Source organism: Melospiza melodia, chromosome 6 (assembly GCF_035770615.1).
Source record: "Melospiza melodia melodia isolate bMelMel2 chromosome 6, bMelMel2.pri, whole genome shotgun sequence".
Lineage (NCBI taxonomy): Eukaryota > Metazoa > Chordata > Aves > Passeriformes > Passerellidae > Melospiza > Melospiza melodia.
Window position 1 is genome coordinate 17,382,380 of NC_086199.1, and position 15,729 is coordinate 17,398,108.

Consider the following 15,729-nt stretch of genomic DNA (forward strand, 5'->3'; position numbering starts at 1 on the left):
ACTTCTATGTATGTCCAAACACTAACCAGAGGAAAGACAAAAACTGCTGAAAACATTCATGCTAGCTCCATGATCAAAACCCACCAGCTGCTAAAATTCAAAAGCTAGTCATGTATAGGAGCATAGCTATCCTATATAGCTTGCAATAGGAACAGTACTCGTTCCTGTTTGAGGTTGGCTAGGGCCATGCTTTTACAAATATGACTTAATGAAAATAAACATGGCAATAATGAACAAAACAGTTGTATATACAATATTAAAAAAGAAAGACCAATAACACTTTAGCCTCCATTCTATCTGATGTGCAGAATAACACTGCAATCAAAACAGAAGAATTTGACACACTCAAACATGAATTTTCTGCCAAAATGAAATTATGACTGGAGTAAGAGCAGTGGACAGGAGCTGTTGATTTCCTATGCAGTGACATATGAACATGGCTAGGACAGACAAACGTTACAAACCAATGCCCACAAAACCTTTTCTATTCCATCTCAACAGAAGTCAGAGCTCCAGCAAAAGCAGAAAGATTCTACTGCCACCTATTCTATCACATTATCAGCAAGATGAGAACTTCATGTTCATTTAACATCAACCACTGAAGTGATTTTGCAGGACATTATGACCACAAAAAGCACATAAATGGGGATTCATCTGCTTACCAGGATAGCCTTCTAGACTTTGCCTCACATTGTTCACAGTAGGATAAACCTTCATGGAGATAGAACAAAAAGTAACTTTAATAACACAGCTCTGAATAGACAAGCTGTTAATTTTCAAAAACACTTTAAAGAAAACTTGAGGAAAAAAATATTAAAAGCTTCATTTCTTTGAAGTAATAAAATTACACTGCAGCTTACAACTACAATTGTGCCAGTAACACAGAAAGTCTAATATTTTTACCACTCTTACAGAGCTAACCAAAATTAGCTAGGAAGTCTCAAGTAATCTGCTTCAGCCACTTCCACAGCAAAGTTAGTTCTTAACATTATTTTATATTTTAGTCTCACACCTCAAATACGAGATATGAGTATGCAGGGGATTAGCACATGGCAAAGGCATAGCTTGACCATCATATTTCCTTGATTTAACAAACTCCTGCTACAAACTTTTCTACTTCTCCCCTTAATTCAGCTAATAACCACAGGTATTAATGACTAAGGATTCAGCTACATCTCAGCAGGAAAAAACAGCTGCATCTACAAAACCCAATGAAAGACAAGCTGTAGAATGAGAAGATAATTTTAATGAGATGACATAAATCTAGTGTCATGCAGATGGAAATTGTGGTACATTTTTATAGCAAACCACATACAACTAAATGGCTTTAAGTAGCATATATATAATTTCATGATCAAAACTCCATTACTGTCTTCCAAAAGTTAAAAGCAAAGCAATGACTAAGATTTCCAAAACAAATGATTTAGTGTTAAATAAAGGTCACCAGCACCTCAAAGACATACCAGATGAATTGGGACATCACATTTACGGAAAGCTGTCACACTGCTGCCTGCAGCCACCAGGCTGTCCTGGAACTCTGAGCACAGCCACTTGGACCCATCAGCTCCCATGGAACCAATGCTTGAGAACTGTCCAACAAGAGGCCACGACTCTGGGATTGGCACAGCGTGCTCCTTCAGAAGCTGGTGAGGAGAATTAAAACACTGTTAGACCTCAACACACACAGAATACCTTCATCAGCTTCATATCACTTTTGATATAATAAATCCTCTGTAATTTACTTCTGATAATGAAGGAGATTAACATTCATACTACATATTTAACGTTGCAATAAAAAAAAAATCATCGGGCTTTCCAAATAAACTCACTTCAAGAGAAGATTAAACATCACAAGTTTTATCCAAAAGCACCAAAGCCACCCATTAAATAATGGGTGAAAAGAATGTTAGCAACTCTTTCTAAAAACATGAAACATTAACTTCAGAAGTTCCAACAAATAAAACTAAATATTTTTCATATTTGGTGGTTGTTGGCCATAAAATTCCTCTTGTATCCTAAAGCCATGACACTCAGCTACAATGGAAGTCTACAATAAGAGGGGAAAAAAGAACAATTGAAGAGAAAACTGAAATGATCCTTTTAGAGGAGTTCTTCAGCTGTGAATGGAATTTAAAGTCACATTAAAAACAGATTTATACAGACAGATACTAAATTGTATGTAGTTGCCACCTTTACCCCACTCTAGAGAAAACACACCATCTAATGGCTTCAGTCATCAATGTTAGTATCATCAGGTCTACCTGCATTGTCACTAAAAACATTTTTAAATCACAGAAACATCTGCCACAAGATCATCTTTTTCCCTTACTAGCTTTTTCTGTTTTATTTTTTCTTCATTCTATGTCTAAATAGGCAAAAAACCTCAGACAAAGTGTACCAGAAAGGACAAGCTCTTAATGAGCAAAGGGATGTCCACAAGAGTAACCTCATGTTGAAAAGCAATATGATACATAAATATTCTGTATGTCACAGAAGTTTGCCACAGACAGCATTAGATTTTCATATAAAATTCATGACAGTATTTGAAATAATGCCATTTCAGCAAGAGGTGCAGGTTAAAATTCTTCAATTATGAGAAGAATTTAATAGATGACATGAAACACCTCATCAAATTCTGAAAAACAAACCCCCCCCCCAAAAAAAAAAAAACCCACAAAAAAAGGGGCCAAGCCAAACAAGAAGGGACCCTGCAAACTTGATATATGCAATCTTGAAGATTTACCATTATAGCTCACCTAAATAAACATAAGACCTCTAAAGGCAAGAGAGTTCAACTATTAACATAATACTGTCACATTCACCCCAACCATATCCCTAAATCCCACATCTGCACATCTGTTAAATATCTTCAAGGATGGTGACCCCAACATTTCCCTGGGCAGCCTGTTCCAATACTTGACAGACTTTGAAGGAATTTTTCTTAATATCCAAACTTTATCTCCCCTGGCACAACCTGAGGCCATTTCCTCTTGTCCTATCACTTGTTCCTGGGGAGAAGAAACCAACCCCCCTCAGCTACAACCCCCTTTCAAGTAGCTCTGAAGAGCAATAAGGTCTTCCTGAGCCCTTCTTCTCCAGGCTGAACACCTCCAACTCCCTGAGCTGCTTCTCCAGCACCATGGTCCAGACCCTTCACCAGCTCTGCTGCCCTTCTCTGGACACACTCCAGGCACCTCAGTGTTCTTGTGAGAAGAGGTCCAAAACACAGCACTCGAGGTGTGGCCTCACCAGTGCTCAGTACAGGGGAAAATCACTGTCCTGTTGGTCAGACTACTGCTGACACTGGCCAGGATGCCACTGGCCTTCTTGGCCACACACTGGCTCGTGTCCACCTGTTGTCAACCAGCACTCCCAGGTCCTTTTCCACCAGACAACTTTCCAGACACTCTGCCTCAGCCTGTTGCACTGCATGGGGCTGCTGTGACTCAAATACAGAACCTGGCATGCAGTCTTGTTGAATCTCACACAGTTGGCCTCCATTCATCAATCCAGCCTGTCCAGATCCCTCTGGAGAACCTTCCTAGCCTCCAGCAGATCAACACTCCCCTCCACCTTGGTGGGCTCAATAAGGAGCCCTGGGGAACACCACTTATGACTGTCTGCCAGCTGGATGTAATTCCATTCACCACTCTGATATCTGCCATCTAACCAATTTTCTACCCAGCAATGAGTGCACCCATCCAGACCAGGAGCAGCCAGTTTCTCAGGAGAATTCTGTATGAAGGCTTCACTGACATTCAGGTAGACAACATCCACAGCCTTGCCCTGACCCACCAAGCTGCCACAGAAGGAGATCAGGTTAGCCAAGCAGGATCTGCCTTCATACTCATGCTGATTGGGCCTGATGCCCTGAGTATCCCCAGTTAGCCAGAACACCTGATAAATGACTGAAAGTGGCTCAATGAGCACTTCTGCCAGCTCCCTCAGTGGATCCCATTTGGTCCCATGGACTTGTGTCCATTTCAGTGTTGCAGCAGGTCACTGACCAGTTCCCCTTGGGTTATGGGGGTTTCATTCCACTCTCTGTCCTTGTCTTCCAGCTTGAGGAGCTGGACACATGGAGAACAGGTCCTGCTGTTTAAGACAAAGGCAAAGAAGGCATCAAGTACCTCAGCCTTTGCCTCATCATTTGTCACTATGTCTCTCCCTGCATCCAATAAATGATGGGAGATCCTCGTTAGTCTCTTTTTATTACTAATGTACTCATAAAAGTATTTTTTATTGTATTTTTCATCAGTAGACAGATTAAGTTAAATTCCAAGTTGCAAGCCTACATATGTTATTGCTAACTTTAACTGTAACAATGTATTAAAAGACTGATGACAGCTGGAAAAATTGGATGGAACTGAAGAATTCTGTCCAAAATTCTATTTATATTTTAAAGAATATTAACAATAAAAGTTACAGTTTTGGTACCTTTCTGAGCCTAAAATGGCCCCACTTTTCTTTATCACTGCCTTGATATCGTCCAGGGGTAGAACCAAGCAGAAACACTCTAAAAACAGAAAAAAAGCCATCAGATTTTTGTAGATCTCAAGTGCTTTGGTTTTAAAGTAGCAAGATATTTAAGAAAAACTTACCAGTAAGACTGAACACTCAAGTGCAACCAGAAATATGTAATATCTCTCATGGGATTCATAATACAAAGAAAAGTGGAATTTCAGCTGTATAATTTATTATCAACCTCCTGTATGGCTGTCATACATCACCAGGCTGTTCTACAGCAGAGACAAGAGCTAGATCTTTTTCAGTGTGCAAAAATGCAGAAGACAGATAACGCTGGCAATACACACAAACAGCTCATTTGTCCCAAACTGGGCACGTAATTTTGAGTAAAGCCAATCTACTGCTACATCCAAATCAGCAGATTCAGGTATGAGTTTTCATTTGGGCACCTAATAGTTCAGATGCAAAGTACAGCTTTTTCAACACTTCCTAATAATGGGTTTGGTACCCTATTTGACTTTACCCAGAAAAGAGGGAAGAGACCTGCCTGAAGTCACAACAAGCAGCTTTAAGCTGCTGTTCCCTACTGTATACATCTCATGCCTAATTTTCTTGATGACTGAATGCCCCCTACCACACATCAAATGGCAATCCTTATTCTAACAAGTGACTTTCCTACCACATGCATATCACTAGCTAGTTGAGCTAGGGCTCAACTCGTCTGTTTAAACTCATGCTGATGATCAATGCAATCAGAGCAGCTGTTAGCTCACCTGATTATAAAGTACACACTTTTTTTTTGCCCCCTCCAATCTTTTAAGACTCCAAGTAAAGATAAAAGCACTTCTTAATGTATAAACTAGACAAGGTTTCAGTCTTCATTACCACTGCAGTATGTAACCATTTTCAGCTTTTCTTTTCAACAATTCTTGTTCAAATTATAAAACAGTAATTAAGTTGCCAGGGAGCTTTACACCTTCTGAAGTGAATGCTCATATTTAAGTGCAACTACTTATTAGACATGAATTAAGCATCCTGAATTATTTTAAAGTAATATCAGCAATGTGATATTAAAGAAAACTATTCCAAGACCAGTTAGGCACAACACTGCCCACCAAAACCAATCCAAAATTCTACAGATATATATGTTGATTAAACTCTGCCTTACCAACAGAAGCCTGTTCTGAATAAAATCCTCATTCCAGTAACCTTTGCTTACATGATCTCTTACATGACAAACTCTATACAACACAGTTTTTTTTCCACTGGTAATATTACTAGAGTAAATACTTGAGCCAGACTGGCTCAAATGAAACCAAGTCCTTATTACTTCATAGGTACCCTCTGTAAAGTTGCTGCTGGTGTACCTTTCTTCTTTTAAAATGCATGCTTATAAAAGTAGAAGTTGGTCTACTTGACATAATCTACACAAAAGAAATTTTTTAAAACCACATAGAGTCATGTATGAACACTCCAGCCTGAAACAAGATTACCTTACAAAATAAACACGAGGTCTAACAGATCCTAACACCAATATTTAATTTCTAGAAAAAAAAGAAAAAACCCACAGTGCAAGTTACCTTAAGATTATATATACCTTGTTTCTGATAAATCATGTTCTTGAATCAGATCTATCCATTCCTTGAGTGCAGGAGAATTGTAAGCTGCCAAATAACTTATTAGGTCAGATTTAAAATTAGTTGCAGATTCACCACCAGATGCTCCCTCAGGTAGCCTTGGATATAAAGGGCTTAACCATATTCTTAAAAGAAAAAAAAATAAAAATCAGGCATATAAACAAGCACACCATGCATTAATAACACGTGGGTTTACTATGGGAATAAAACACATTTGAAGATCCTAAACAAGTACTTGAAAGATTCATTGTGATACTAACTATAAATGTCTCTACTAACTGGTCAGGCTCAGACTTAGCAACCATCAGTTCTTTCATCAACATTTTCTACAGGAATAGAACACTGCAATATGTTCTGCTAAACTACTGGTTTGTGCAACTGCCTAGAAAATCACCAGTTAAAGCATCTGAAAGGTTTACATATTTGAAGAGTAGCCCACAATAATAAATTGTCTCTCAAGAACCTTCATCAGAATAAAATAGGATAGAGACCACCAGGGAAAACATTTAGTATTTCTTTCCACTCACACATTACTGCAGCCATAGGACCCAATGATTCTGCATTATCAACTTTACAATGTGCTGATACTACCCATTGAAATTCAGAACCACCATAACATAATGTATGTGATCCTGCATAACACTGCAGTCTGCAAAAGCTAAAAAAGAAAACTATTTCTCATATTTCACAAGTAGGGGAACTTGCTAAGTGTCCCAGTAGGTATTTTCATGCCTTCTCAGCTTTCTGAAAAGCTAACTGCCATAAGATACTAAAGCCACTCATAAGATTTAAAGGCAAAAAAAATCACTGTCTATTTCTGCCACTCAAGGAGCGTGTCTCAGACAAGTAAAGTCTCAAAACCCTGCCATATTTAATGGCAGCAAAATGGATGTCAAAGTGACAGTAACCTCTGAAAAACAACTTTCTATTAGTTCGAAGAAATTTTATACCCTGATTTATTGCGGTCATCTAACTAAAAAAATGCTCCCATAAAATAGCCAAAAAACTGAAGAGTTTGAGGACCCTTATATGAACATGCCACTTCATCCTGGTTTTTGTGCTTGCCAAACTATGTCCTAGGTTGGTCATTAAGTTTACAGACTTCTGTCAAAAAATAAGACAGGAAAAAAATTCCTTCCCAGGAAAGGATACTGTGTGAAGATTAGGTCATCTACTGTATTACAGAGCCAATAATGCCCAACATTTATCAGACTACATTCTAGATACAGTCACAACAAAAGCAGAACATTTGCACATCCACATTATTCTTAAGTGTTAAGTATTAAGGCAAGTTTTAAATAGCTGCTTCAAATGTATATAAATGGTGCTTTATAGCTAAAAGTTTTTTCATAAAGAGACAGCACAGCATGATAAAATTTTGTCTCAGTCAGATTGCTTTTAAGCCATCAGCCTACTAGGAACATAGTTTTGTTTACAGGAGGAAGCAAGAAAAGTTCAGACCCAGACAGCTACCAGCATTTTAAGTCCAATTTTTAAATTTTTTTAGAATAGCTCTATGTTAAGAATGTAAAGGCTTGCAACACTAGATCATCTAATATCCCATCTCCAGCAGGAGCAAACACCTATGGAAAGTATTAAACATTCACCTACTAGGGATTGTTGCTTACCCCTGAGTTTTCTGGTGCCAATCATCAGCAATAAGATTGGATGTATGTATCACAACTCGAAGACCTTCTTCATACAGCAACAACATCATTTTCCTTTTAAAAAAAGATTTATAACTCTTCATTTATTTCAAGAACACTGATGATAGGAGATAAATTAGCAATTCATTAAAAGGCTCCAAGATAATTATTTTCAAAGACCTGTTCTGCATCATGCAAGCACTTATGACTTCAATCCATGTGCATCGCAAGCTCACATGGCAGTCATTAGACTATCCCCATATATTTTATCCCAGAGTACAGCTTAACATCTCATGCAACTAATTACCCACAACAAAGTGAATATTTGCAGAACACTTCTGATATTTGCACAGCTCTTTAGACACTTACCTCTTTGCAGATAATCAGAAAAAGAACTAAGGAACACTGAAAGGCCTTTACTTATTACTGAATTTATTAAAAAACATAGTTACTTTCTCTTTAACTGACTTTTACCTTAAAAGTGGGTATGTTTACAGCTAAACATTGTGATGGCAAAAAAGCTATTTATTTATCATAACTCTTAAGCTACAGCACAACGAAATTTTAAAACTAGTAACTGAGATAAACATACACATTTCTATCTTTTGTAAAAAAATTGGTCAGATTTTCATATCCAAGTCTTCAATAGCTGTGTAAAGGCAGCATATCCATGTGATCCCAAAGGATGAGATCTGAAACTCAAACTGAACTCAACTGATCTTTGCTAAAACATAAGATCTGTTACTTTCTGTAGATTTCCATCTACAAAATTCGCTTTGAGACACTTCTATTATATCCAATTCAAGTTTTTTTCTTGAGAAGACCCCCAGATTTGCTAGTTATTTTCAGATCCTCCATATGAACTGAAAAACATGATCAGTAAATCAGTGTTGTGTCAGTCTTGCCTCTGACTGAACAAGTTTGCATTACAGTTTTGGTATTAAGGCATGAGTTAAGAGCCAGGACCTGCAGTCCACCTGTCAGACCAGTTCAACTTCAACTGTTTAACCTCCACATCTCATTTGTACTCAAATAGCTAACTTGTCTCATTAAACTAGAACAACCCTGTCATCTCTAAATAGAAGATGCTTATGGAAGCTTTAAGACTCAACAATTCCTATGGAATCCAGTTTTACTGCAGACTTTTCTGCTTCATGGTGTTACTTACGTGTGGTGAGTTCCAAATGCAATATCCAGTTTAGCCTACAAAATTCAAGGTTGATCATTAAAAATTGCTATTGTGCATTGCTTCTTATTTTGTTTAATTTCACTGCTCTCTAGTGGACAGACCACAAAATACATTATCTTCCTTCTCCATATTTCTAATGCACTTTCCACAAGCTAGATTTCAGATGGTAATGCTGGAACTGTTCCAGAATTTGTACCTCTTTTACTAGCAGCATTTTCAGAAATAGTCAGCAGAAAATAACTGAAGATTCCTGCTGGACATGGAACAGAAGCCAGCAATGTGCCCCTGCATGAAAGATGACTAACAGGGTCCTGGCCTGCATTAGGAGGAGTGCTGCCAGCAGGTCAAGGGAGGGGATGCTTCCCCACTGTTGAACACCAGTAGTACTGGGTTCACATTCAACAAGAAACTCAGGATTACCAGACTGTTTCAAAGAGAAGAAAATTCCAAGATCATTCTCCTACTAACAAAGTGCATAGTGTTCCCAGGATCATTAATATACTTCACCTGGCAAAATCCTGAAACACTGGAAAATTGCCATAGCCACATCCTCCCCCAGGATGAAGCCAATGGCTTCACCACTTAGGGACAGCAAAACAAGGAACAGAACATCAGAGATAAAATGGCACCTGCCAGGAGGCATGCTGACAGCAATTTTAACAGTATCACAGAAATTATATGTATCAGCATTTTCTTGTGTAAAATGTATTTGGGAAATAATAACTCTTTGATGAGATTTAAGATTATAGTGACACTAGGACTAAGTTTTGGGTTTCACACAAAAATAATGCTTCCTTTTCAGCCACTTTAAGAATTTGAATGCAACATGTTAGTGGAGAAGGTGACCAGCTCTTCTGTGAGCCCTGTGACATTTCTGTGGGCAGCTGTTCTGTACAAACTTTTGGGGTGAAACCTACCATAATCACATGTGACCAAGATCACTGCTAGCATGTTCCTATGGTCCTGGTATCCTGGATATTCCTCAAAGTGTAACAAAAACCTCCCCACATAAGGTGTCTTTTCATCAGTAACAAGACTCTGAGTGTAAGATATGGCTTAACTTCAACTAAAGGATGATACAAATGTTAATTACCTGGCAAAAGCTAATATTCTCATAAGGCCGTGCTTGTGCAATTAGTTCAGCTTTGGATTCTCTCCTCTCACCATGAACTATCAGCAATGGCTTCTTCCTTAAACAAAAGGAGATTACCATTAAAACATCAAGTGAATCAGCAATTAGCCTAAACCATTCCTTCATGTAGCTATGGTATCTGGCCCCTAAATCTGACAGTCCAGCAGAAAGATGGCACTGAAATCAATATGCCTTTTTAACTAATTCAAAATACAAGTAACTACAATAGAATCTCTAAAGAATAGACACTGGAAAATTGTAACAAAAAAAAAAAAAAGGGAAACAGGAAGTGTGGAGTAAAGCAGGCACCAAAATAAAAACTTTTATACAAGATCATGAAAGAAACTCTCCCTAGAGCTCGAACAGACAAATGTAAGCTCTCAAAAGCACCAATATACACAATGTGGACCTAAGACAATTTAGTAATTATTATCTACAGAGAAGGTGGAACATTGATAGGGAAAAGGAGAGGGTCTATTCTGGCACTAATTTGGTGTTCACTTCCTAAAAGTAAACTTCTGGTCCTGCCAACCAGATCTAATCCATAGGGAGGTGTGTGTCAGGTAAGAGACTGGACCACCAAGCAAACTCAGCCCACTGAGTATTTATGGGTTTTTCAAATGAGTACCCACAAAGTCCCATGAAGACTGCAGACAAGCGAGAGGGACCTCAAGGCCTTGGGACAACTGGAGCACAAATTGTGTTCTCTCCTGCCAGCTACAGGGAATGATGGGACAGGGTGGAGCTAACTGCACAGAGTACAAGCAGTTAAATGCATAACTACAAGACAGGACTATGGGGCATCCCTTTGCATCCCCACTGGGATACTGGCACACTCAAATATTTCTATAAAGCACACCATGGTACAGGGCACAAACAGGCAGAACTGGAGAGCTGTGTGCACTCACAGGGCTTTGATCCATTGCAATTACAGAGACATGGTGGGATAGCTCACACAACTGGAATATTGCCATGAAGGGCTACATGCTGTTTAGGAAAGACAGGAAGGTGCAGTAGTGGAGCTGTCCTCTACATGAGGCAACACTTGGAACATATCAATCAAGATGCCAGGGGTTAGGATAAAAAAGCAGATGAGTAAGAGTGACACTTGGTGTTTGCTGCTGCCATCTACTCAGCAGGGCTAAGGGGATGAGGCCTTCTACAGCAGCAGTACAAGCAGCCTCAGACCCAGGCTCTTGTGGGGGACTAACTACCCTGATGTGTGCTGGAGAAGCAACACAGCAAAACAAACAGTACAGGGAGCTCCTTGAAAGCATTGATGACAGCTTTCTGACACGTAGTGGAGGATCCCACAAGGAATGGTGTGCTGCTCAACCCAATGTGGTCCCTTCCAACCTTATCCACTCTGTGATTCTGTGAACTCTGGTTCTACTGCACTTCCAGCAAAACAAAAAAAAAAGGCACATTATATGCTCACTTCATCTGCAGGAGTTTGCAATTATCAGAAAGGAATTTCAAGCAAACAAGAACTGCTTTCATGACAATACCCATCAACTTACTATATCCTATCCATGCAACCATCCTGATCCTTGCCACACAGTTTTCTTGTGCCCTTCCTACATTCTCTCCTTTCTCTTGCACTATCTGGCTCTTGACTCAGTGAACTGTATGGCAAAAAGCTTCTTGTTCCATCTTTACAGGTCATCTACTGCCATCTCATTGAGGCCCACAGTGGGACCTCCTCAGTGTGAACTAATAACAATCAGAAACCAGCTATCCTGAACTCTAACTATTTTCCAGTCTAGAAAACAGTCAAGAAATCAGAGAACTACAGCTGTGGAATGAGAGAAGAAAGAACACTAAGAGTCTGTGCATATCAAATTGGTCACAATCATCTGCAGTGCAAAGAAGTGTTTATCATTCACTTATAACAGAACCTTGTATGAACAGAAATTATCTGGAAATGTCATCATTTCACCTCTGTAAAATAAACATACCTGAATTCCTGCGGGTACTGTCTTACAAGCCATCCCACATCTATACAGTAGTTAAACTTGTATGTAAGAAAAAGAAAACAGACTCATTAAAAAGAAAAAAACAGCTATACCAATGAACTACAGCAAAAAAGCTTTTTATGTTAATCACACGTAAGTATTTACCCCATATGTAGCATATTCTAAAAACAGGTGTATTTTTGACTTTTATATCCTTTCTTTCATTCCTCTTTAACAACTAAAGACTGAATTTAAGTTACTCAAAAGTGTGCATTAGTGCTCATAAAATTTACTATCCAGGGAAAATAGAATCACATGCACATAATGTAAAAGCTTAGGTTCAAGGATCATCTCTTTGCCATGTGTTTATATCGTGAATGATAGCAAAACTTCTAGGCAATAACAAAGACATTATTCCTAGATTGCAAGGCATTCTTTCTTTAAAAAAACCTCATTTATATTAACATAAATACATGCTTCTCAGTTGCACTTTCCTCAAAAACAGGAGAAAGCAGTTTTATAATTGCCTAAATTCTACAGCAGAACATAGGATGGTGTTTATATTTCAATAAATTGTTCAACATTTGGAAACATTTAATATCAGCTACATGGCTCAGGCATGGATTACCAAATTTAAGATTAATGTAGTGAAACAAGCAAGAGAAATCAGCTTGACAAACAGGAAACTCACCTGGGCAGAAGATATGAGAGTTCCAAAAAGAGGAGACAAAATATCTATTAAAAATATTAAAGCATAAATAAATAAAAAAGACTTCAAGTAAACATATAGCATCTTGAACAGCTTGATAACTACCACAGTACAAGGGCCAGATTGTTCATAGACCTGGTGTAACAGAGGCATTCACAAGTTTATTGTTCCAAGTATTTCAAGTCATTGACTCTCCTGTGAATCATTTAGGATCATATGCTTGGAAAAATTAATAATCCTCTTAAAGCAAAAAACAAGTTTTAAAAGCTGATTAGGAAAAAGTCCAACATCATATTGAGAAAGGGATATTAAAATTGCTCTCTCCCTTATCAAGTGAGCTTGAAGAACTGTGGCAGAGTAGCAGCAATAAGGGCATAGCTAATGCCTATTTATCTGCTGCAGACTGATTGTGGGATACGTGTATCCATAGCTCAATCACATTAACATAGGAAACTGTACACAACTCTCTTATCAATACTTGTTTTGATTTCGTCTTGTGATGCATAAGATTTTATTTCTAACTACAGGGATGTTTACAGGTGCAGAAAGCTCTTTCCCCCTTACATCAAACAACAACTAACAGAGCATTCCTGAGGCATCCGTATTGTACACCAAAGACTCCACTCCATATTAACTGATAGACAGCTCTCTCCCACCTGAATTTAAACAGATCCATGAACCCCAGACACAGAATTTCAGAAGTACTTCACCTAATAATAGTGAATTACTAGGTTCAAACTACTCAGTAGCACAAAGGCAAGCGCAAACAACTACTCAGAGAGTTATGCACCCAAGTAAAACACCCCTTTAAGAGCCACAGGGGCTTTTCCCCAGACTAGCTCACAGGGAAAGCAGCAATAAGAAGCAGCATGACTTGCCTTGGCTAAATAGTTGCAATTAAGTATCAGCAGATAATGTTTTATACACTATACTTCTAAAAGAGAAAGGTCCAGATAACAGAATCAATTTCTACAAACCTGCACGTTCAGAATACGAAACCTCAGCAACACCAAGAAATAGCTGCATTTAAAAATACCCACAAACTAAAAATAAGCATTCCCTTGCTTTCACCCCAAAGCCCTCTTGTAGTAGAAGCCACTTGTTCACCTTTTATGTGCAGGGCTCCAGAATTATAGTTCCGTTCAATTCCTCTGACTTTAGTGAGAAAAAACCTGAAAGGACTGCCTCCAGTCACCAAATCCCAGGTATCCTGGGCTTCACTGGGTGTTACATCATACTCCTCCTCTTTCAGATTCTCTGAGAGTTTGTCATCTTTGCAAAGATTCAAAGGATGCTCTTCGGACACATCGTGTTTTTCTTCTTTCACTGTTTCTTTGTGGACATGCTTTTGCTGATCTTCAGGCTCTTCATCACTACTAGAAAGCCACCAACCTGAACCTTCTTGGCTTGGTCTCTGTTTTACTGCTGGAGGCGCTTCTGCAGAAAGACTTGTATCAGTGAACTTCACGGGGGAAGCTTTTCTCTTGTGAGCAGCTTTCCTAGCTTCAGAGCATGGATATTGTGGTCCACTAGTACTACCACATGCAGCATCCGATACTGAAGATGTACATGGTTTTTCACTGTCCGAATTTTCCTCGGCGCTTTCATCACTGCTGGACACTGTCCATTTACCGTGTGCACCCTCCTGAAGCATGTTCCTAGGAATGAAAAAATACCAAGCAAAAATTGAACGTTTCTGTTATGGTCAAGCCTGTCTCCCTTCCTAGCTCCCACTTGTTTATTACTGAAGAACTGTGCTTCGGTATTTGGCTGAAGCTCCGGGAAATTTCCCAGCGTACAAGGCTTGCTTCTGTGCCCAGGAAACAAAGAAACACGTGCAATGAGGGCAACCAAATAGGAAGCAGCAAATGTGAAAACCTGCACATGGAAAACTGGCTAAGATAAAGGAAAGCATTCTAAAAATCAGAGGTGTGATGTGAACGACACAGATATTGCCCCATGGCTGAGCGACCCAGCGCGCCCTGCGGAGCTGATTGAGGAGCCCGGGCCCAGCCGGGGCGGCGCTTTCCGGCAGCCCCGCGGCAACACCCCGGGACCGCGGCCTCGCCCCGTCACCCCGTGCCCCCGGCGAGCCCCTCCGCTGTGCCTCCCCCCTAAACCCGGCGGCAGAACCCGGTAGCCACCGCCCCCACCGCGCCGAGGGCCGTGCGGCCGCGGCTCCCGCCATCGCCCCGCAGTGAAAGCGGTGCCCGCGGCCGGGGGAGGCGCCGCGCGGGCCACGGCACCAAAGAGCCCCGGCAGCCGCTCGGGGCCTGCAGCCCGTCAGGCCCCTCGCCAACACTCACTCACCGCCCCGCCGCCCGCCCCGCCGCCCGCCCTGCCTGCCCGCCGCCAGCACCCACTCACCGGCCCGCCGCCCGCCCGTCCGGCAGCGCCCGCGCTGGGGAGCGAGAGCGGGAGCAGGCCCAGGCCCGGCCCGCCCCCTCCGGCGCGGCCCCGCCCCCGAGGCAAAGGCGCGCGGCCGCCGTGAGGGGGCCCGGCAGCTCCGGGGGCTCCGCCGCCAAAGCCGGCGCGTCTCAGTGAGCCGAGTTATTCTAACGAGCCTTCATTGGACCTTAATATTAGTTGTGGGCAGGTGCGGAATTTGCATAATGGTTCGCTCAGCGCGGTGTTAATTGCTGTGTGTGAAGTGCCCCGCTAACGAGATAACTGCGTGAGGGTTTCGGCGAGGAGAGGAGGAAAGTAGGTGGGACATTAATCAAAGGAGGAGCGCGGCCCGCGTCAAAGCGCGCTTCGGCTGCTGCGGTGAACTGAGCGCTCGGTTCTCGTTACTCTAATTTATTGTAGGCTTGTGGCTGCAGTTAACAAATTCTGGAAGTGTCAACACGCAGTGAAAAGGGCAGGTTACTCTTAGAAAAGCTTTCCTAAAAATTCAGCTGGTTTGTGAAATTTCCTCAGTGCTTGTCTGCTGAGCTGTGTTTAGCGGTTTTCCCTGAAACGCTCTGTGGATAAACCTTCGCTACTGTCAGATAT

General features: G+C 40.7%; 1 protein-coding gene across 1 annotated transcript in view; it reads right to left on the reverse strand.

Annotated features, from left to right (window-relative positions):
- TDP1 (tyrosyl-DNA phosphodiesterase 1) overlaps positions 1 to 15,169 on the reverse strand; it is a 35,872-nt gene extending 20,703 nt beyond the window's left edge. The window contains exons 1-11 of the mRNA XM_063160131.1: positions 15,103 to 15,169; positions 13,843 to 14,393; positions 12,718 to 12,761; positions 12,030 to 12,085; positions 10,033 to 10,129; positions 8,919 to 8,953; positions 7,733 to 7,825; positions 6,065 to 6,229; positions 4,438 to 4,516; positions 1,464 to 1,643; positions 663 to 711 (exon numbers count right to left, since the gene is read on the reverse strand). Of these exons, the coding sequence (XP_063016201.1) occupies positions 663 to 711; positions 1,464 to 1,643; positions 4,438 to 4,516; positions 6,065 to 6,229; positions 7,733 to 7,825; positions 8,919 to 8,953; positions 10,033 to 10,129; positions 12,030 to 12,085; positions 12,718 to 12,761; positions 13,843 to 14,389 (1,345 nt within the window). The 5' untranslated portion in view covers positions 14,390 to 14,393; positions 15,103 to 15,169. The remainder of the gene's footprint in view (positions 1 to 662; positions 712 to 1,463; positions 1,644 to 4,437; positions 4,517 to 6,064; positions 6,230 to 7,732; positions 7,826 to 8,918; positions 8,954 to 10,032; positions 10,130 to 12,029; positions 12,086 to 12,717; positions 12,762 to 13,842; positions 14,394 to 15,102) is intronic.
- Positions 15,170 to 15,729: the final 560 nt, after the last annotated feature.